Below are 23,559 nucleotides of genomic sequence, written 5' to 3' on the forward strand. Positions count from 1 at the left end.
ATACAATAATTGCGTCTATATACCCTGAGTTTCCCTTGGCCTTCGAGTAAAAAATCCCTTATGGAGTTATTGCGAGTAGGTCAGTTTGTGAAAGAACTTAATTGTGCCCATAACACAGTACAAAGTGTTGCGCTCTGATAAACCAAATAGTTCTGTTGGCCAAATATTCAGAAAACACCTGCATTTGCCTATCTCGTCCAAAGTAGACCAAGTTAAACGACTTTGTGAAAGAATGTCCAGACACCAAACACTTCGATATAAAACCCAAAGATCAAATCAAAGATTAATGTATACGGAACCTATAATCGCTTTTAAATCTGCATACTTGCCATCGCCCATTCCCCCCTCTGCTCCCACTGCTCCTCCCCTTTTCGAGGTAGGAGGCGGGCCTGGCATCAGATATAAATGCACTGCACGCTCAACGACTTCAAACTGAATATCAAAGTCCAAGCTGTAGTCTATAGTCTACTCAGCAGGAGCCCAAGGATATTTTTTTATCGTATGCTCCAGTTCTTTACAATTTGTTTGAGCAGAGGAACACGTCGGTGATATATTTTCTCTTTAATTTATTATTTCTAATGTTATTTTTCTGATTTTGGGGATACGTGGATATATTAACCTTCACTGGATATCTGCCACTGTCTGCTATTAATAGCGGACCAAGAAACAACACAAAATGGCTTATCTGCTATTAACCTGTTTTTTGGCTTTGTTATCAACAGAACTGGTAAGTTTAAAAAAATAAAAAAAAGCATTCTTGCAAATCAAGCAATAAGAAAACGTATAAATCGTAACCGTGCTTTCCTGGTTGTATGCACAGAACATTAATCCACATTCTGTTTCTATTTCTATAGGTTGGATCTTCCGGTGTGTTTGAGCTGAAAGTGCACTCGTTTAGCAGCACTCACAATGTTTGCAGAAGGTCCAGAGACTGTCAGATCTTTTTCCGAGTGTGTCTCAAGCACTCACAGGATGTTATTTCGCCCGAGCCACCTTGCACCTACGGGACCGGTCTGACAGAGATCTTCCGCGCTGATCAGAGTTCCATCGCCAGTAGCGCGCCGATTAAGGTCCCCTTTCACTTCAAGTGGCCGGTGAGTTTCCATATCGTGTACTGTTAGGCTACCAATTAAAATAGCGAAAAGTGTTACACGATCTTTCCCAAAAAACGACCATTAGTTTTAACCAACTTTAATTCACTTGTTGTAGGGTACTTTCTCGCTAATCATCGAAGCCTGGAACGCCGACTCAACTGAACAGTCTACAGGTAAGCATTACAATTGCCTTTTATTCCACTAGGGGGCGGACAATTACGTTTGTCTTCAGGAAAGTTGCACACCTTAGGACAGAACCTGTGGGAATAAGTGATAATTTAATTATTTGTAAATGTATTACGGCATTTAACCGTAAATGGTGTGACCAGTCGCCCAATAAGCTTGTTATCTTGCAATTATCTCGATTAATCCCATGCATTTCTTTTTGTCGCAGATAACCACAACAATCTGATTAGTCGCTTAGCTACCCGAAGGAGACTAGCCATTGGCGAAGACTGGTCCCAGGACGTGAATTTTGGAGAGCAAAGTGAACTGCGTTATTCTTACCACGTCGTATGTGACGAGCATTACTACGGCGACAGCTGCTCCAACTACTGCCGACCTCGTAACGATACCTTCGGACACTATACCTGTGACGGATCTGGAAACCGAGTCTGTCTCACTGGCTGGGAAGGACAGTACTGTTCTGAACGTAAGTACACTACTCCGCGCTTACGTGTATACGTGCAAATGCGTGTTTATTCTTGAGCATGCTTTATTAAGTGTACATGCAGACATGCAAAATGTCACCCATTTAGATTTTCTTTATAGTTTTTCGGACCCCAGTGAGCAAAAACCGGAATATAGACGTATAGAAGGGAGGAAATCTAGGGTTGAGAGGCGTTATGACATAAATTGACTAGGTTTCTTTCACTGTAGGTAACTTTCACTTTTCAACCAAATGTAGGCGGTGTTTCACTTAAGTTTCATCGACTTGCAGCACAACATGTTCTCTGGGACTGGCTTTAATGAGATTGTATTTATGATAATGTTATGGTCATGTCTGAAAAATAACACGGACATCATGTTTAATTATGATTACTGCTATGGAATAGGTTTTTTCAAACAGGTTGATTAATCAAAGTCCTCTACGGCCTATTCGTATATGAGAACTGATAGCTTATCTTATTGTACTTTTGTAATACTACGGTAATGCTCCATTCACTGGTTGACTTGACCAGCTCGACCACCCCCTTTCGAAGAAAGCTTCTGTCGTGGTCAATGTAGTTTGGCCGCGTTCTTTTGTTCGCATCAACAATAGGAGCAGAGCATGATTTAACACAGACACGCGCTGGAACTTAATTTGCGCTGCCTTGCGTGAAAAGAAGATGGCATGTGTTCCTTTTGTGTGTCTACCAGCTGCTTAGTTTAGTACTTAACAAATAGTTGATGTGTTTGAGCCTTAAGAAAAGAGGGGGAGGGTGATGTGAGAGGGGAGCAATCATTTTAATTTCCCCCTTTCTCTCTTTTCATTTTCCCCTCGGACAACAGCCATCTGCTCGTCTGGCTGCAGCGACAAGCACGGTTACTGCGAGTCCCCAGGCGAGTGCAAGTGCCGCCTCGGGTGGGAAGGCCCGCTGTGCGACGAGTGTATGCGCTACCCCGGCTGCCTGCACGGCACCTGCGGGCAGCCCTGGCAGTGCAACTGCAAGGAAGGCTGGGGCGGGCTGTTCTGCAACCAGGACCTGAACTACTGCACCAACCACAAGCCATGCAGGAACGGCGCAACCTGCACCAACACTGGCCAGGGAAGCTACACTTGCGCGTGCCGCCCGGGCTTCAGCGGCAGTAACTGCGAAATCGAGACGAACGAGTGCGACAGCAACCCATGCAAGAACGGTGGAAGTTGTAATGTAAGTTTGAATTAAGCTTGTTTAACGCTAGTGCGTTTGGCCATATGAGCCCGCATCAGGATGTGACTTCACTGTATGCATATTTTGGCGTGTTCATTATCATTAAACAAAATCAAACCGTTTCCCCCTATTTTCCAGGATATGGAGAACGACTACTCGTGTACCTGCCCTCAGGGCTTTTACGGAAAGAACTGCGAAATTAGCGCCATGACATGCGCGGATGGACCCTGCTTCAACGGCGGCACCTGCGTGGAGAAAATGACCGGGGGCTATTCCTGCCGCTGCCCCCATGGCTACATGGGGTCCAACTGTGAGAAGAAACTGGACCGTTGCAGCAACAACCCCTGCTCAAACGGTCAGTCCAATCTTCTTTCATTTATTTATTTATTTAAAAAAAAAAATTATTTCTGATTTAATTGAAGACACTTACGGCCATACCAGCTCACTGAATGGGCATGGGGTGGAGTGTGAGGGGGTATTAAAAAGATGAAATGCATTTTAGCATGTCAACCACATTAACCTGTCAAATCTCTTACTGAGTAGTCCCCATAGGACTCATACATAGTGTCAGACTGTCAAATTCTGTTCCATTTACATTTTTTGACTATCTAAAGCATCGATTCCAGCTTCTTTTGGCCTGTTATTTTCTTGGTAAGAGACACTCGTAATAAAACTGCTTGTGATCATTGATCAGTTATAGGCCAAAAATATTGGGGGCCAGTTTGATCCTATCAGAATATTGAGAGGGATACATCCCCCCCAATGCATATTGCGGTTACAGCCTCGATATGAATCGCCGACCTGTGCAAGCACCCTGTTTTGATTGAGACAATGCTGCTGAAGCTCCTTATCTGATGGTTTATCTTAACGGCTTATTTTTAAGTACTCTGTAGACAATTACTCTCTTAAAACGTTGGCCAGAGTAGTTTGATGGAGCGAGTGAAAGTCTTGTCAGTTATCTCTGACATTCCTTTCATTTATAAACTGTACTTTTAATTATATAAATATTTTGTCCATGGGGGCCTCTAGTGGCGCTATCCACAAGCTCAATACGAGTCGCGACATCTGCGGTTTGAATCCGACCGCCAACCTTTGTCGCACGTCTCTCCGTCTCTCTCCTCCTAATTCTTCCTGTCTCTCTACACTGTTTTATCAAATAAAGCTGAAAAAGTATATAAATGTTTTGTCCAGCACCAGGTACACTTGCACTGTACTGAACTCCTTCTTTCCTGCTGCAGGCGGTCAGTGCCTCGACCTTGGACACAGTGTGATGTGTCGGTGCCGAGCTGGCTTCACCGGGCATCGCTGCGAGATAAACATCGACGACTGCGCCAGCAGCCCCTGCCGCAATGCCGGCACGTGCGTGGACGGCGCCAACGACTACGTCTGCACCTGCACGCTGGGCTACACCGGCAAGAACTGCGGCGTGCGCTCCGACGCCTGCAGCCGCTACCCCTGCCAGAACGGCGGCACCTGCTTCACCCACTTCTCCGGCCCCGTCTGCCAGTGCCCGACCGGCTACATGGGCTCACGCTGCGAGTTCAGGATCCAGACCACCGAGCCCAAGGGCTTCCCTGTGGCGCTGGCCATCTCCTTCGCCCTGGGCCTCATCACTCTCACCCTGGTAGTCTGTGCGGCAGTCTACATCCTGCGCCAGATGCGGCGGGGCCGCAAGAGCCTGGGAGCCTCCGTGCGCAACGACCTGGACACCATCAACAACCGGGCCTCGGTCTTCCCCCGCGAGAAGGAGGCCTTCCTCATCCCCGGGGGCCCCTACAAGGTCTCCAACAAGGACGTCGCGCTCAGCGCCTCGGAGGTGGCCAGCAAGAACTCCGGCTACATGCACAAGCCAAAAGACTACAACCTGGCCGAAGAAGAGAGGAAGTCCAGAAGCAAGATGGAGCAGTAAGTCAGCAGTTAAAACTGCTCATTCAGAACAGCTCACTCTTTCCAGTAGATCTAACCAGAGTTAAAGGGTTAGCAGCTGTGCGTCTCTTTGGTTCAGCATTTGAATGTCGATAGAAATGGTAAAGAGGACAGATGAAAACTTGTAGTATCAGTCTTGGGTCAGTTGACATCCAGTGAAGTTCACCCTTGTTACACAATAGCTAGAACTAAAAAAACAGTCTGCTACATATTTACAGAGGTGAGCTCAGTGTAATATTGCTCCTTGTTAAAGAAACTAATCAATTTTTTCTTTGCTTTGTTTCATTACAGGAAAAAATCTGAATCCTGTATTTTGGTTCCTCCACTAAACTTCCCAAAAGAAGGCCTATATCAGCCAGTCTACATTATCCCTGAGCAGATCGACCAATGTGTTTTTGCTACTGAGGTAAGCAGCTCTTCTCTTTGGAACAAGGGATATTCTGCCCCCACTTTACTGTGAAAATATTTAATATGCTACTGTTTTATTTTTTGGGGCCTGATTTTAACCTTTTTTCTTTATTTTATTTTTAGGTTTAATGACAATATTCCAAACCTGGAGCACCTCATCCAGAAGGGACCCTGTCTGGACATGTTTACATTTTATTTTAACAGATATTTGAAAGAAATGAAGAGAGTATATATTATATCTATATATTATTTATTATTTATTGATGCTGCTCACTTAAAAAAACAAACAAACAAAAAAGACTACTTCTGGGAGGAGTCTCTTTCCAGAGAGGAAAGAAGAATGATTGTGGGAAGATGGAAGTTATAGGAAACAGGAAGACTGACCGGAATTATTTGCACTACAGTTTTTTTTACTTACACAATTATTTTCCAGTATGTTCATAATAAATGAAAGAGTGAAGAAGAGAAGAAAACACAGAATGCAGAGAACCAAGGATTTTTTGAAACACAGTAAATCAGGATTTTTTAAAAGTTCCAATGTCATGCAACTTCCAAGAGCAGTACAACAACAATGGTGTCTTTCTCTACAGACAGCAGCTCTAAGGGGGCCTTATATTTCAACTGAAAACTGCCTTCAAATTTTACAGTTTTTTTATTTTCATTTTGTTTGTATCTCATAATTCTGTGATCAAGAAGAGTTTCTCCGGAGTACAGCATTAATCTCACCATAGGTGAGATCTGAGACACCACTTCCTGTAGGGGACATCCATGGGATCCTGAGAAGTCTATGCTCAAACCGATATCTCAGTTTGTGAAATTAGCCCTTACAGATGCTTACTTTTCCCAGCAATGGACGGATGGAATTGGAACCGTCCATAGTAATGGATTAAAATGTTATCAATGATGATAATTGTTTAGAAAATGCTGACTCAGCAATTGGGTTTCATTCTAAGATCCAACTGCTGTGTTTCCAGTTGGACACATTTCTCCAGTGGATATTACCAAGGTGCTGTGTGTATTAAGCTAATGAAAGCATTCCAAGGAAACCCAATGGGTTACAATTAATAAGTGCCTTTTCTTTTCACGATATAGAAATAATATAAGGAAAAAGGGTACTGTATCTAAACACTGAAAATTGTAATACCAGCTTATGTATACATTTATTCCTGTCTGAAATTTTTGTATGTATTTGAACATCTCTCTGGGAGTATATTTTTCTATAAACACAACACAACTAGCCTGAATAGTATTGATCATCGTTGTACAAATATGTGTACTTTTTGATGTGGTCAATGCCTTTTGTTAAGAAATATGTTTGTGTGTAAACATTCATCTTGTTTAATTTACTGGTGAGCTAGAAAGATTCATGATATTTTGTCAGCTTCTTCCTGTTTTTTTTGTTCTTCCATTCTTTTTTGACGTCCAGCCCCTTATATATTTTTCTCAAAATGAAGGACTTCAATGAGATATTTTCATTTTGTTCTTTCTTATTTTTAAAACCAAATATTTTTTCATCATTCTGCTTTATTTTTTATTATTGTAATTATTATTTCATTAATTTAATGCAATGTGTACAAAAGCCTCAAGATATCCTTTCTATATAATTTAAGTTTTGTAAATATTGTGTATTTATAAAGAGAATTGTATATATGTCTACGTTATGTGTCTATTATTGTCACAAAGTCAGAATTATATATTTTTCGTAAATAAACTGAAAAATACTACCAATACTGCCATTTTATGTCTTAATGTCCTTGCTTTAAATGTGTATGAAGTGTGTTGTAATTCGACTAACATTTTTGAATATCATCCCAGAAGTGCTTTCAAGTACAAAAGAGAGGAACAGTGGGGACCACTTGTAAAGAAGTATCTTGTGCACAGAGTGAGGGATGGCAGATTGAAGTTGCGTTGGTCTTTGCTGGTCTAGGAGACCCCATTAGGGGATTTATTTAGTGGGCAAAAATTCTATTGAGACTTATTAACAGCCACAGGCGATGTTCCAACAGAATTAACTAACTCTAATGTGATGTGATGCCTGTTAATATATGCTAATGCGCTCCATTGCTTTCTTTCTTTGAGATCTCAAACACTGACTAAAACTAATTGTTGAGGACAAAACACCATTTTGTATTAATTGTGCATAAAGCCATTCAAAAGTTTACAGAAAAAATAATTTAAAAAAACTGAAAACCAGAAGAAAATGCACAAAATTCCCAGTAATTTTGAAACAACAGATTAAAGGTCTCAAAATGATTAATATAGCCTATTAAGATACTACAATTCATGTATCGTAGTCTGTTATGATCAGTTAAAAATTCTGGAAGACTAGAAGATTCTTCATTTCTGGGAAATAGTATTTCAGTTTTTGGTAGAATGCCTAGGGGGAGGGATTTTTTTTGTTTGTTTTTCTTTAATCAAATGCCACTCACTTCCTGTGCCTCCCAACAAAAACAATAACAGATCCCAAAAACAACATCTCTGAGTGGGGCTGAAGACTTTCTCACATGGCTAGATTACTAGATGGCAGTTCTCTGTGTGTGTGTGTTTGTATCTCGGGGAGGTTAAATGAAAAACGTTGAAACTTCTTTTTGGTTTGAACTATTTTCTTTGATGCATGCAGCCTTTGATCGCTGCAGTCAATGACACAGTATCCTACATCAATAGTACTATTGCTATGTAAAAGTTGTGTAAGTCGCTCTGGATAAGAGCGTCTGCTAAATGCCTGTAATGTAATGTAATACACGTGGAGCAAATGGGGAAGTGGCCTTCATGTCACTGTCACCAAAGCTGTTTTTTTTTTTTTGCTTTAAACTACAAGCCTATGATTGCCCCTTTGCAGCCAATGTAAAGCCAGCAGGTTTGCAGAAACTGTAAATATCTCAAATATCCTTCATCACACACAAAAACTGTCTGAGCCAATAAAAATGAAATAAAAAAAAAACAACCTACACTAAAACTTAAATAATAACAAAAAATCTCAAGAACATGAACTATCCCTTTTATACAAACAAACAAACTCAGTATCAGCCAATAGACTAGGATTAAGGCTGATATGATGAGCCCATATAATCATGCAACATGCCTTTGTTGTAAATTATTTTAAAAGGTCATGCTCAAAAATAGCCCAACCGTAACTATCTTCTAGCCTATTATTATTTAACGGAGACTCCGTTTCCCTCAAGACGAATGCATTCTGCTTAATAAATTAACCAAGGTGACTTACTTTATTTTTTGTGCAGTAAAGCACTACTTCTCCCATGAATGTGGAAACTTGGTAGCATGCTGCATTTGTGCTGTAATGTAAAACAGGGAGGCACTGGCATTGGCCAATATGGCCAGTCAAATGTAAGCAGCAGTATTTAATTCATTGTTTCCATTTAATATGATGAATGTAGTTTTGTATTGTGCATGAATATTCATGGAACATTGCAGAAATGTATGAATACATTTTTAAGTATCCCTCATGTATTTCGATAACCATGGATGGAGAGCACAACCAAATTTGTGTTGATTCTGCAATTGTTGGAGAACAAAGTCAAACCAATAGAATTAACTCACAACCCCCAAAAAACTATTCCCACATATCAGTCCCTGATCAAAGGGTAAGTCTGTTTTTATTCAGCTGCCGGGCCTGTGAGTAAAGCATTAACAAATCCTCCGGTCCCACTTGGGGTAAAAGTGCCTGGTTAAGATAAGCCAGCACCTGCTACTAAGCTTGTTGGACATGGTGACATGGGCTGCTCTGTGAAGCAGGGGGTGGGGCAAATTCCCTTTCAGCCCTTAAGGGCAGTGTGCAATGGCTGTCTGACAAAAAAAGAGAGAGAGAGAGAGAGAGAGAAAACAGCTGAATAAAATAAAACAATGAACTGAATTTCATCTGTTCAAATTTTTCATGGTGAATTAAAAAAGAAATTTACTGGTTTGGAACGTTTTTTTTTAAATTTTTCATTATTTTGTTGCAGTAATACTGCTAATATTTACAGTTGTAAAAGAACAGTTAAATATTTTATTTGTAAAAATGTATCTACTAATTGTGACGCTGCCTTCTAGCATTGAATATGACTGTATTGCTAAGGCTTGACAATTGCATACTATTTTCCTCATATCGTACATTTCAATTTAAAAAATATGTTTATTAATTTTTTATCACAAGTGCTGTATGTCATCCAGGTCAATGGCTTCTTCCAAAAAAAAAGAAAGAGAACCATGCCGGTAAATGGTAATCCAGGACACTTAACTACCTGCGTGCTTTGAAACTGTGGTAAAAATTATCCTTCCAGGCAGAAATTCAGGAAATTGTAGAAGGATGGATCTTGTTGGATCTTGCTCTGTTATATTATCTTTAGTCTGCATGCCCAAAATGAACCAAGCCCTGTAGAAAATGTATGACGTATGGGAGAGGTGACAGACATGGACAATTTGAGATTCACAAGAAATGGTGAATCTGCCCCTGTGGCATGCAGATGCGTATGGATACTGTTCTGCTAACTGTACTGTGTTTTTCTTTCTTTTGTTCTCCCCCCCTACCTCCTTTCCTCTTCACATTACCCCCCCCCCCCTACTATTACAGAAATCTGAATGGGATGTCCATGCCTCTTTTCTCAATATTCTGGGGACAACAGCAGTGTACTGACTCTGGGGGCCAGGGACTTGGGACAGTGTGTGTGTGTGTGTGTGTGTGTGTGTGTACTTGCACGTGTGTGTATGTGAGCGTGCGTGCATGTGCATGTGTGTGTGTGTGTGTGTGTGTGTGTGTGTGTGGGTGTGTTTGAAGTGCTGGTGGTGGGGCCAGGCTAGGGAGAGGCGAAAGGAATCATCCTGCTGAAAAACACTAGCAGACAGGCGATGGCAGATGGGCTGGGCTCCCTCTTTAATCTCCCTTTTCTTTCTCTTCTCTGTTTGAGAGGGCTGAGGGACCCCAGTGACAGGGAAGGGTGGCACTGGTGCATGTGTTTATGTGGGATGTCCCCATGAGTGACAATGCTAAGGCAATGCAGGGGGAGAAGGGGGTACTGCGGGGGATGTAGGATTTTTTTTGTCATGGAAGTGGACATTTTTAACAAGTAAAAAAAAAACAGCTAAGATACTCACTCTCTATAATAAGACAGAATCAATGAAAACTACATAGGCTTGATGTTCCACCTCCAGAAATCCACCAAAAAAACCTCACCAATTGAGCATATTGCTTCATTGGAATGAACTTACAGTTCTCCAAAAATGTAAAAAGTACAGCAACCATCATTTCCAAGTTCCATGGACCACATGCTCAGACATGCTCCGAAGTTCATCAGCTAGTAACAGCCAGAAATTCAGTCAAGGACCAGTTCACCTTTCTTGCTTTGACTCCATTCTACCCCACCCATTGGCCCAAGTGATCTGGGTACAGACAATGGGTGTCAAAGCAAACAAGGGGGGGCAAGAACGAGGCTGCATATCACCGACACAACATTGTCCCTAGCCTGATGTAACACCTGCCAGTGCCAGTCATAGGAGACAGCATATTGCACTTCATGAAAAATCCCATAATGGCATCTTAACGCGTTCCATGATAACTTTGAATTACTTTTGTGTTCATCCGCTGGTAAAATTTTGTGACCACATGTTATCGCGTTGTTAAAACATTTGTATAAGCTATAATATTCCCTCATGACTGGTTATGACAGGTGTCGTGTCCATTTTTATGACAGACAATGTTATGTTGCTTTATGGAGATTTATGGTACATGCTTGACGTAAATTATTGCCAGGGATTATGGTGGTATAGTGCTTCACAGGACAAGAAAAGACTGATGTTATGGGCTGATGATCCCTCCACTCTGAATGGGACTGAGGGAAAACAGGATATCTTAGCATACACAAAGCAGGGAGTGACGCGGCAAAGCGGTTGCCCGCCCAGCCACAGCTGGACATGTGGCATTCTTCGTGTCCTGTTTATCCGCTAGATGCTTGAATTTTGAATGTTACGGACTGAAGCATATAATCAAAGAACTGTTTTCTGAATACTGAAAAAAAAATCTTGATGCTTTTTTAAAAATTGTTGGCAGTTTTGCAGGAATTTTACTGGTGTCAGAAGGGTTAAAATATTTCAAATAATTATTAGACTTGGGTTCGATGAACACACACAGAAACAAAGGTTTACAGTCAATAAGTTAATATAAATATGCAATAAAAGGACGAGAATAGAATTTCATTATTTGGGAACACAACAGAAGGTGTGCCAAGATATGTAAACTGATGAAACATACACAGAAATAGCATGTTATTTATGGCCTAAGCTTATATTTACTTAAATCAAAGTTGGCTAGACTGGTGTGATGAACGTGATACACAATTCTCGAAGCGGCACGACTCTTCCCGTACTGAAATAACAAGCCCACATGACGTCCTGGTGTCTTACACTGTTTCAGGAGTGAGTGGAAATGGGACTGGAAGAAGGGGAGCATTGTTTTACATGGTACTTTCCACATCAATAGCGTGACTGGTAATATTTAATAGACTTTCCTTCCTTTTCACAGGAATGGAAGGCTGATGCATAAACGTCCATGGTTTATCTGGAAGTGTGTGAGTTAGAATGCCCCCCCCCCCCCCCGCCACCACCACCACCACCACACCCCCAGCAATCAGAGCTCTGTCAAACACCAATCAAGTAGAACCACTCAGTGTGTAATTTCCCCATTTCCTCTTCCAGCACAAAGCAGGCAAGACATGCACTCAGCCACAGATATCCTATTAACTTGCCCAAATGTTCAACTCCCCATCCTCCATATTATATCTTCTGGCTGAAGACAGAATATCGCTAGCGGGCACAGCTCAGCTCAGACGCTTGTGGAACCTCGTGTTCCCACTGGGATTCTGTGAGAATCAGACGTACAGTACAGAGAGACGCTAACGAAACACAGGGCTGAATATCTGGCCAGTCTCCGTTGGGTCTTGCTGCATCAGCCAGAAAAATGCAGAGGTCATGGCCTGACACTGGATGAGTCAACAGCACCATTACCCCGAATTAGTGTATCAGCACTTATAACACATATTTGGCAAATAATAATAATAATAATACATTTATATAATCTGTTCATTTCAAGGAAATGGTGGGTTCAGCTGGGTCCTACTGCAGAAATAATGTTTGCAGCCAAACTTAGGATTTTTTCTAATGACAGGAAAACGACTGAAAGAAATAAAAATCTAGTCAATAAAAGACTGATATAAATCTCTTTGTTGAGAGTCCAGCAAAGTCATTTCCCCATTAGACATTTGAAGCCTACAGAGAACCCTGAGAACTCTATCATTCACCAGTAAAATTGTCCCGTTGATTTGAAGCAGTTAGTCTTTTAATCGTTACTAAGATAAAAGTTTGCATTTAAAAAAAAAATAAAACACTTCCTGTTATTACAACTAAGACCAAAGACGATTTCGTAGTACAAGATTAAATAAAATTCTGGATTAACACTAAATTTGGGTACGCACAGCCAGCTTATCCCTACCCTTACATTGCCGTTATGTTATAGCTCAACCATTGTACGGCAGCTTTCAGTGTTAAAAAAAATATGTATGTTTTTGAAACTGAGATATCGATGTGCAACTTTACGAAGGAGCGCTATCATTTCAGGAGAGAGAGGAAGTCGGGCAGAGAGAAACGTGAGGGGGCAAAGGGAGAGAGAAAAAGAAACATGTCCAGATAAAAGGCACACCTGTCATCACTACATCATTCCCTGTTCTGTCGTTATTCTTCTCTTCGGCTCTGTGGGCCAGACCTCTGTCTGGCCTCGATCCTGTGTGACAGAAAAGGGAATCTGGAAAGGGAAACAGAGGAGGACAAACAGAAGCCTGCAAAACAAAAGGCCTTCATTGCAAAGCCCCTGTTTTCCATTAATTTATTTAAACTGTGCGTTAAATAAGTTGACACGGGGTGGAATCTCGACCCGTTACTCACTCTCCAGGGCACTGAGCCAATCAGAGATGAGCAGAGAGGAGGGGTTACATAAAAGAAGAGAAAAGCAGTTTGGCCATATTTGGAAATTTGTACTTCATTAAAATGTTCAGTCTTGCTGACCCTGTCCCTTTCCCACAGGTCAGTGTAAATCTGGAACAACAGCACTGTTCCACAAGTCATAGTGTTCCACACTGTTTATATTTGCCTTTTGGCAAGTTCATGATTACACAGTCATATTTACAACAGGAAATAATCCATGTGTGCGCGTGTGCATGCATGTGTGCGTGCGTGCGTGCGTGCGTGTGTGTGCGCGTGTGTCTGCGTGTGTGTGTGCGCGTGTCTGTGTGTGCATGCATGTGTGCGTGTGTGCAGGGGTGCCACCAGGGATTTGAAAAGATATCCCATTGTGTCCCACCACTCCAGAAAATCCTATCTTCTAATGTTATTTTGAGGGCCCCTGTCAGTCAGGGTCTTGGAATCACCCCCTCCCTGGATGGCACCTTTGCTTTCATGTGTGTGTGTGTGTGTGTGTGTGTGTGCATCTATACAGTATGCAAGTGTCTGTGAGTGTGTGCACATTTGTTTGATTGTGTGAACATGTGTGCACGCACATTTCTGTTTGTGTGTGTGTGTGTATGTGTGTGTGCCCCTGTGTGTGTGTGTGCAGATTTGCACTGCATTGCTTCTCAGTGAGTATCCTGTTTTTGGTGTATTTATAGTCTCTCACATGGGAAGGGAAGTGGACCTTATTCTGGTAGACACATTGCTCCTCTGCCCTTAATCTTAATTTCTGAGTAACAAGGAAATCCAGCATCTTCCTGGCCTTCAACTCACACACACACACACACACACACATACACACACACGCACACACACACACACATGCACGCGCACACACACACACACACATACGTGCACACACACACACACGCATACACACACAGCACCGGCATATGCAAAGACAATGAGAGCTTCATCTCTTTGTGGGGGCTCTGTGGATTAATGTTGATTCATACTGCTGGAATTCATATCTCAGAATGACTTTGTTTTGTACAGCATCTTAGTTGATTGCAGGCCACTCAGTGAAAGTATTTACAAAGATATATGCATAAGATAGTATAGGGTTTAAATATAAAATTTAAACTCATGAATGTAGATCCATTGTGAAAAATTAGCCATGTGGCAGGAAGCAGTGTAGCAAGCATATTCACTTTCATTACATTTTCCCATTTTATGTAAGAGGCTGCATGTCTATTTTCTTAATTCCCTTTGTTTCATTTTAAAACCTATGAAAAAAAAAACGTTCAATGCAAAATGTCTGCTATCACTTACTTACGGAGAATGGCAAAACTGTGCACGTAACTCCAAATTATTCAAATTCAGTCGATAAAAGTTGCCAAATAATCGACTTGTGTCTATTCAATGTTATCAGTGCCTTTAAGTTGTGTATAACTGTCACTGATATTTCTCAAATGGGAATCTCTGACACCTGTCTGCTGAGTCATTTGTAAGTGCCCAGGAAAATTCCTGGAACAACACGTAAAACAATGGCGGTGTCGCTGAAATGGTACCACAATGTGGTGAAATCATAATGTGTTAGCTAGGTACTTTTGAAAAAATTAATTATTTCCTTGATTCTTTGTTGATGATTCATCTGTTGTTTGGGCTGGTAAAAAGAGATGGAGTACAATACCTATGGACAGAGCTCTATTGTAACTTGTCAGAGGCGTGGGTAGATTGAGTTCAAGGCTTATGCTTACTCACAGGTGGTTAACTTCATGTTGACAAGCTTCTCCACTTTTAGACAAACTCTTGTGTCTACCACAAGTTGCTGCTATCCAGTTGCCATGGCCTGAATGAGGGTCAGAGGTCGAGACAAATAGGAAGTGGCCATTTACAGACGTAGGTTGTGAAGACAGGACTGATTTGTTATTGGAGAGCATAGGTGGAGGGATATAGGTGAAGGGTGACAAAAAAATCAAAATGTAGATAAAGCAATCAGCATAACTCCACTTGAAAATAAAATAAAGCAAACAAAACTCTTCTGCTCACCATGCCCATTTTCTTTATTCCTGAACAATAATTAACACCATGTCTTGCTAAACTGTAAAATCCCTGTGGTTTCTAAACTTGTACTGCACCATATATTTCATTTATATTAATTTATATATCATGAGCCAAGAGAAGTTTCCATTTAATAAAAAAGTGGGCAATCATGTTTACTAGTCTAACCCAGTTTTGTCAACAAAATGGTTCTCTTATCCAGAGATATGCCTGAATCGCTCAAAATTGAGCAGTTTAACTGAAGAATGTCGCTTTGATGAATAATAGTTTTAGTGTTTTCATAAGGACAGGTCTTTTCAGGAAAAAGTCCCCTTTTCCCTCTGACAGGATGGGAGAGTCACTTAACCCAGGCTTCCGCTCAGCGTGAAAACAGCCTCAGCAGGAGCTCCACACACACACACACACACACACACACACACATAGAATAAAACAAAGAAAAGAAAAAAACAGAAGGAAAAACTAAAGTTACCCTCTCCTTTCTTCACTCAATTGGCACTCAAGAAGGCAGTTTTGCAGTGAGTAAAGAATAATAAATGGTCTCATCTAAGAATACTGGGTCAGCTGAAGCTGCTCTTTGACCTTTGGGTTGAGCAAAAAGCAAATTCATCATGCATTCAATTTATCCAAACATTTAAAACCAGTTTTCAGTATTCACAAAGGATTAAGTTGATTCTGAAGATTATTCTATCTTGGGTGTAAGGGGCAGGGGGGTACAGGATAGGATGGGATAGCATGCACACTATGGGATAGGATGGGATTGCACGGCTGGTGTTGCACATGGTGAGGTTCAGTTGAAAGATTCACCACCCAAAGTGAAATATGCCATCTATGCCTCTGCTTCTCAATGACAGCCGTGATGCTGAATGATCGAACAACCAACGCTTCTGCATACTGTGACCCTCCCTCAAATGTTTTCCAGCCCCTGTGGTCTTCCTCGCTGGAGGGGCTAACCGTGCAGCTAGAAGTGCCACATCCACTATGCCCCCCTCTCCCAACATTTCCCCCCTCTCCTTGCCCCCCTGACCTCAGCTGCCGTGGGAAAGCCTGTGCATGGGAGCTGGCGTGTCCAGGGGCATTAGTGCAGATTGCTCTACCAGACCTCATCCACACCTGTCCCCTCCCAACCAGACAGCCACGCTCATCTTCTTCCTCTCCTGGCCTCTCACCGGCAAAGCACACCCTGGTTGGGGGTGGGGATGGGGGGTGGAGGCTGTTTGGGGAAAGGGAAGGGGCGATTTGGAGGTTGAGGTGGAGGGAGGGGGTGCGCTCAAGTGTGAGAAATTCATATGCTAGCTATACCTGGCAAAGACTTTTGCAGGTTGAAATGTTTGCGCTAAAATAGGAATTATTTTTAGTTCTTTTTTTCACTTGTTTCACTTTTCATCCGCATGCATAACACATTTAACAACAGTGCAGACTTTGAGCACAATTTTCACTTTGGACTTCAGATTCTGAAGCTTTTTTCCTGACTAAAAGAAAAATTGGTTGCAGCTGTGTTGGTCCATTCGCAGCGTATGAAAAAGCTGCTGAACAAAGCTTTTGATTTCGTAATCGGCCTTAAGTCAAACATAAAGGGACACGCCAAGTTGGTCACCTTATTGCAAGTGAAGCAGGAAGCAGACAGTGCAGGAGATCTGGCCATAAGAAGGAGGGACGGGCTTGTGTGAAGGCCAGGTGGAAGTGCAGGACGAGGCCGTCAAAGCAGAGCAAGAGCAAAATAAGAGCAGCAATGCCTGATCATGTAATCAACAGTGGACCATTTGTGCAACATACATCAAATGTTGTACATGCGGTTTGATTGGGCATTACGTTTGCATTCTGTACTACTGTCCTGGGAAACATGAGACAGTTGAACAGGAGACCGCTATTGTAAATAATGCTCTTTCTAAACAATCCCCTCCAACCTGAACAATGTAAAAGACAGCCATCCACCACAAAATTTACAGTTCAGCAGGAGACTGCTATTGTAAATAATGGTCTTTCAAAACAATAACCTCCACCTGAAAAAAAGAAAAAACAGAAAATCATTCAAGCAAATGACTCCCCTTTGCCCAAAGCACTTAGCCCGTAGCTGCTGTGGGGAGTATGTCTTTGGATGAGGGTGTATGGACGTGTGAATGAGTGAGAGGATGAGGGCATATATGCATGGTCAGCTGACTTCAAATAATGGATTTTTTCTTTGTTTTCAGTGGAGGGGGGAGGGTGAGTAAGTAGGAAATTTAGATGTATCTACACAGTTGCTCAACTCATTGACTGTTTGAGGCACAATGAGGTATAAGTGTTGTGAAACAGGCCAGAGATTGGCTGCAAGGTGTTCCGATTCATTCTGGAATGGTCTTTTGGTTCCTGGCGCTTGGAGCAATGTCACGTGCTGTGTAATATCCAGTGACTCATGGTCGCCCACAGACCACAACGGGAAGCTAGCCTAGTGCTAAACCTCCCCTCGCCAGTGTGTATCAGCAGCTAGCCTTCCTGGCTAAAAGGGGAGTAGAGCAGCAGAGGTGGAAAAAAGGGGGGGGGTGCTCGATTGCTGATAAAGCGAAACTCTCTCACCCACCAAGCCACTGCAAGCAGGTCCATCACACAATAGCCCCTGAGTGTGGGAATAAAGGAAGAAGGAGGAAGGAAGCTGGGTTTGCTCCATCTCGGGGAGCGATAAAGATCAGCTCTGCGTGGCAGGATGCTTTTCCCAGGTGGCCAAATCGCCCTGGGACACTTCAGCGTGACCTCATAACACAGTTTCAGTATTTATGGGCAGAAGGGGGTTATTCAAGAAAGCCCCTGGACCTTTGGACAGGATGGTCTTTAGGACCCAGAAGTCCCCTAGCATGAAGAATGACTTCTTCCTGTCATTGACAGATATGGTGCATGACTAGAAGGCTTTGCCAAGGCCCATTTTCACCAATGTCTTTTTTCACCTTTTTTTTTTATTTGATAATCTGGAAATTAGAAACAAAATACTCTTGAATTTCCGAAATTTCGACTTTTTTGAGATGTGATGCAAGAAAATCAATTTCCTACAAGTATGGTTTGTGTTGCAATTCTGAGATTACATATAATACTTTTCAAATATTGAAGTACTTTTGAGATTGCTTTTGCTGGAAATTTAGCTGGAAGTTACTGTAAATCACTTGATTTCTCAGTGCTGCAAAAATGAAAGCTTTCAAAGCCCCTGCTGCCATTGTAAAGCCAGTAGGCCATTAGAAAAGGCAAATATTGAAAATATCCTTCATTGCACACAAAGACTGCCTGGGCCAATCAAAAACATACAAATACTCAAATAATATGAAAAACCACATAAAAAAGTAAACTATCTATTTAAAGACGAGACAAGGGCCTGTTTGGCAACCTAGGTTGCCAAAACTAGGTGATACTGGACTGTGTATACTTTATAGCATTTGATAATTAGTGCAAGCTTGTAAATCAGAGGTCTGGCTGGTATATATATAGTTGGCACACCTCACATGGTTTGTTTGGTCCAAAATCATTGCTGACTTTAAGGTGAAAACTAAAACTAGTGTACCATCTGGCACTACAGTTCTAGGGTTGTAGACCCCTACTGAAGATTGTCCCTGCAGCTTTTCCTGTTCTGCTGTGAGGGAAAGGTCTTAGCCATTTAGAACAACCTTCAGGGACTGCAGATGCAATTGGGGCTGTTCACATGCAAGATTGACACAAGCTTGGTTTAGTCCTGGTACTGAAGCACAGGCTTTGGGATGTTGGAAAAGCCATTAATGTCTGAACAACTGTTCAAACAGGCCTCTCCCTGTGCTGCTAGTCTTTCCTTTCCTATAGTAGAGTGGACAGGCCACCCCCAACTCTCCACACGCCGAGGTGAGAGGTCACTTCCTGTACAAGGCCTGGCTTAATCTGAGATGGCTTTCAGCTGTTCTGGAGCCGGGAGCCAGAGGAGAGGGGGGAGGGGGGTGCACTGGCTTGCAGGCCGTTTCCCTCTCAACACTCTCCCACCCCAAAATATTGTGGAAACTTCTTTTGTAGATTGAGCACTGCTGGATGTATTGAGAAGTTAGTATTTTTCAGTATGCACTGTAAAAGCTGTTATCCAGTGGTTTAGGCTGTTCTTATTTTTTATTTTTTTTGCCACCAGATGAGTTCAGGCTTATTTAAGCTTCTCTTAGAAATCTTTGGGAGTGACCAAACAAGCCAAGTGAATGCATTGCTCCTGTCAAAGGAGATGAATGTTGAAAGCAGTAAGGAGCGTGCCACCATTGCAGCAAATACATTTTTTCTAATTTCAATAATCAGGAAAGCTTGCAGTGATAGCCTATTTCTTACCTTGTGTCTATTGAACTTAGCGGTTGATGGTGTTATCTAATTTGCTTTTTGAATCCTAATATATAAATTATTCTGTTGCTCAGCAGATAAACCTGTATCCCAAGTAACATGCAACTCAGAAGAAATTACTGGGATGGGGACTTGACATGGGTAGGAGATGGGGGTCCTCGCCCTGAACTCCCCACCCCCCACCCCCCAAAAAAAGTTGCAAAGGTCTGGGTCCTCAATTCCACAAATCCCCCCTGAGAAAGGTGTGTGGGAACTGTAGTCCTGATACACTCACCCGGGAGTTCAAAGGGATGGCTCAGGCAAGGTGTGGGTCCCTCCTGCTGGACCCCGCCCTTGTGCGCTGCTCGTTTGGTGGGTCAGTGTGAACATGTGCCAAGCTTTTTCCCAGCCCAAAAAGTGTGCAAAATGCCATTAACAACCGAGATAGAGGCACTTAAAAGCCAGAAGACCGTCATCTGGTTCCTGCCTTTGATTTCAGGGACAAATGTTGCCCACAGAACAGGACCTGAAACTTGTAATTGATTCAAGCTTGTTTACTTCCTCTGTTCTGTGCAGAACTGTACTGCACTGTTCCTGGCAACTTCACTTTTTTCACAATAATTGATGTACTGAGGGGAAGATTACAACTGCAAAGTGGTTATGTACCTCAGATTTGAGTGCAGCGGATGACTACCCCTGAATTTACCCTTCTTTCCCCAGATTTCATTTGTGCTCAGCTTATCAGAAAGCACAATGACCAGGATATGTTTTGCATTTACTTACGAAAAGTCCAGCCTTGCTAACCTGTAATTTGCAGATGTTTTCTGAACTATGTTTCTGGGGAAAGTCTGGATGAGTTGGCCAAGTTTCACAAGGCAATCCCATGCTGTACGTACGAAATTCAGTGGAAGAGGAACTCCAAGGTGACACTGTCAGCAGAGTGATGTACAAAACATGTACAAAAAGTGCACGAGGAAAAACTTTGCATATATATGATGCCAGCTTAGTATCCTGTAAGCAGACCTCTGATGATTTGAAGCTCTGACAATATGGAAATAACTCCACACAGACAATGTCTTGGGGTGATTAAAAATGATGGCCATATATCTACAAAAGAGCTGAAAGTCACAAAGTCAGGTGTCTTTTCACTAAAACAAGACAATACAGGACCAGGCTTTCTGAAGAAGTGAAGATAAATATGTAAATTACTGTAGCCCCTCATTAGAAAATAATCTGTCAGACAGTTCTAAAATTGTGTTACCTGTTCAAGTTTGCCCTATTTATCAGGCCAAACATAATATGTTCTCAATGAAATGGTGCACTAAGTATTTGATATCAGGAAGAAATATCTTTCTTTTCCAGGGCATGTTTTGTCTTGTTAATGTTGTATATTTCCCCCATTGCTTGTCCCACAAACAGACTTGTGAACAGAAGTGTTTTATCTGAAGGGATTTGATCCAGGCATTATAAGAAAAAAAGGTGCATTGTAATGAAAATGAGCATGAACCTTAGGCTGGTGTGATTCAGGGAAAGTTGGATGAATGGAACTTCTCCCCAAGACCAATTCCCATTTATTTCCGCAGTCACTACTGAGGAGACCAGGAAGTGTGAGGTTCCCATCCCACCACCTCCTGCCATGCGCTTGTATAGCCGCCGGGGAGGCGAATCCAGAAAAGGAGGGAACAAATGCATATGAAAGCAAAGTGTCACAGGCCTCTTAAAAGGCCTGGGGCTGAGAGTGAGAAGTGTGCCTAGCGGCAGGGCGTGAAACCCAGGTATAGGTGTGACGAAGTGTGCCTGCAAGGGCACACTCCAGAACAAGGCACACAAAGCACTGCCGGCCATCGAGAGGCTGGGTATTTTGGCTTTTCTCCCCCCAGCGTGTCTGAATAGAAGCAGTAGAGGTGGGGGAAAGGGGGGGGGGGGGGGGTAAATTACCTCTCTGTCACATCAAAGGAGGCTGAATAAAGCACCCCAATTTTACCCCAACTCTCTCCCAGGCCATCACCTCATTTTATTGAGGGCTGAGAAGAACAGCCACTTCAAAGGCAGAGTTCCCAACTAAAAAATACAAAGCCTAGTGAATGAGGTGTAATAGCTGCGTCTAATGCAGTTGTTGGGTCATCCTTTACATGGAAGAGGTTTAATGGGCCTTAATGCAAGGAAACCAGTTCCCAGTTTGGTGCATTTTTTACTAACAATCCTTTCAGGTCTTTGAAGAGCCAACACATGATAAAATATATGATCCAAGTACATACTGATTATATATCAGTTTATATTATATACTATCTACACATTGTATGTAAGTATTTGGAAAGTGACACAATTTTTGTTGTTTTTGGCTCTCTACTCCAGCACATTGGATTTGAAATTGATTTGATATGCATACATAAAGCTAGCTGGATTGGCTGACAGGGCTTCCTGGACTATGAATGGACTATCTTGCTCCACCTGGGCCATCAGCAGGCTCAATACGAACTGCTGGCCAGGGAACCATTTCCTGTATTTATGGGAGAAAGCGACTTCAAGAATCCAAAAATGGGAGGAGCTAAGATGTCCAATTAATGACTCACTGATTGCAACCAATCCATAATGTCTTGCCAAGTAGTTTGGTTGGTTCACAGGAGTTTCTGATTGATTGATGGCTCCACCCACTATGTGTTCCTGGAAGCCTCACTTTCCCATTTCTAATGTCCTCTGCTGGTCAGGGCTAGGGGGCAGTATTGACTAACCTGTTTGGGGTTTCTCAGTGACCACCTACTTCTCACACACACACACACATATATGCACGCTTCACAAACTCACTCAGGCAAGTAGCAAAAACAAGTGTTGCAGCAGTAACTCCCACCCGTCTCCCCCCACCATGTTCCCACTTCTAGACTCGCTTTACTGCACTAATCCTCTGTTTTAGGGCTCATGTGTACAGGATGGCTAAAGTTACAGGGGGTGAATCCTTTCCCCCTCTCTGCTGAACCCATTAGGAATTACAGCAGGTTGACCCTCTGTGTCACATCCCCCACTATCCTCCATAACCCTAACCCTGTCCACATAACCCTATCTCTCCCTTCCTGTCTGCCTGTTTAGTAAACACCAATGACATCATCCTCACTGGGCAGACTGCTGCACCCTGTACAGACTAGGGGACACATTTGGTTTTACCATTGAGAGGCAACCTTACACCCTCATCAGGCCCCGCTTCCCTCATCGCTGTTGATGCAAGAGTCACTATAATCTTCATGACTTAAAGGGGAGGATAGGGGACGGGCTAGAACAAAGCTCAATGTACATCTCTGCATTGGCTTTGTGTCTGCGGGATCAACTATTTAGTTTTATTCCTTTGTTTAAATATAAAAATAGTCAGTCACCAACAAGTTCATTATGCATTGCTCAGGCCTTCTCAAGTCTACCAAATCAAATATATCAAAATCCAGAAAGAAGCTATCAACTGATCGTTTGGAATATCCGTCTCCATTTGGAATATCACAAACAAAGTTATCACTGCCTTGGAGCTCATCCAGGAGCTAAACGGCCTCCAGACTTCTCACATTCTAACCTTAGTGATTAACGTGGAAAAAGGTGTCATTAGCCCCTACTGTCTCTCCCACGGTTCACTCTGTTTGTTTGTTTCTCCCTCCTCTCCTTCTTGGGTTATCGCTTGCCCTGTGTGTGATGTCTGTGGTTATTTCTTCTCTGCCAGTAGTGGTCACCTGTGATGATGTACATTATGTACATTAAAGTTGCAAACTTAAGCACCCAGCACACCACTGACCATCTCATTCACATTTCCAATAGGTTCCCTCCTCTCAGCAACACACCAGCTGAGAAGACTGTTGAAAGCGTTCTGGTAATTAGGGACTCTATTCTAAGAAATATGAAAAAAGAAACTCCAGTGACTAGTTGTCCAGTGCAATCCTCGGTCTACAATGACACAGAGCCAAATTTCAAAGTGCGGGCTAAGACTAAACACTTTTCCAGAACTGTTATTCACATTGGCAGTAACA

The 23,559-nt window shown here is 42.4% G+C and overlaps 1 protein-coding gene across 1 annotated transcript; it reads left to right on the forward strand.

The window, feature by feature from the left end:
- Positions 1-419: 419 nt before the first annotated feature.
- dlc (deltaC) lies at positions 420-6,186 on the forward strand. The gene is made up of 9 exons (XM_035385806.1): positions 420-727; positions 855-1,094; positions 1,210-1,267; positions 1,489-1,746; positions 2,586-2,947; positions 3,086-3,302; positions 4,186-4,852; positions 5,165-5,279; positions 5,405-6,186. Exons 1-9 carry the CDS (start codon positions 677-679, stop codon positions 5,408-5,410), a joined length of 1,974 nt encoding a protein of 657 aa, XP_035241697.1. The 5' UTR covers positions 420-676; the 3' UTR covers positions 5,411-6,186.
- The last annotated feature ends 17,373 nt before the right edge of the window (positions 6,187-23,559 follow it).

Source organism: Anguilla anguilla, chromosome 12, assembly GCF_013347855.1.
Source record: "Anguilla anguilla isolate fAngAng1 chromosome 12, fAngAng1.pri, whole genome shotgun sequence".
Lineage (NCBI taxonomy): Eukaryota > Metazoa > Chordata > Actinopteri > Anguilliformes > Anguillidae > Anguilla > Anguilla anguilla.

Excerpts from the sequence above, each read along its gene's own strand:
- dlc (XM_035385806.1), top strand. The coding sequence starts at position 677 with ATGGCTTATCTGCTATTAACCTGTTTTTTGGCTTTGTTATCAACAGAA. Across the intron at positions 1,747-2,585 it reads AGGACAGTACTGTTCTGAAC|CCATCTGCTCGTCTGGCTGC; the intron begins GTAAGTACACTA and ends CTCGGACAACAG. Across the intron at positions 3,303-4,185 it reads CAACAACCCCTGCTCAAACG|GCGGTCAGTGCCTCGACCTT; the intron begins GTCAGTCCAATC and ends TTCCTGCTGCAG.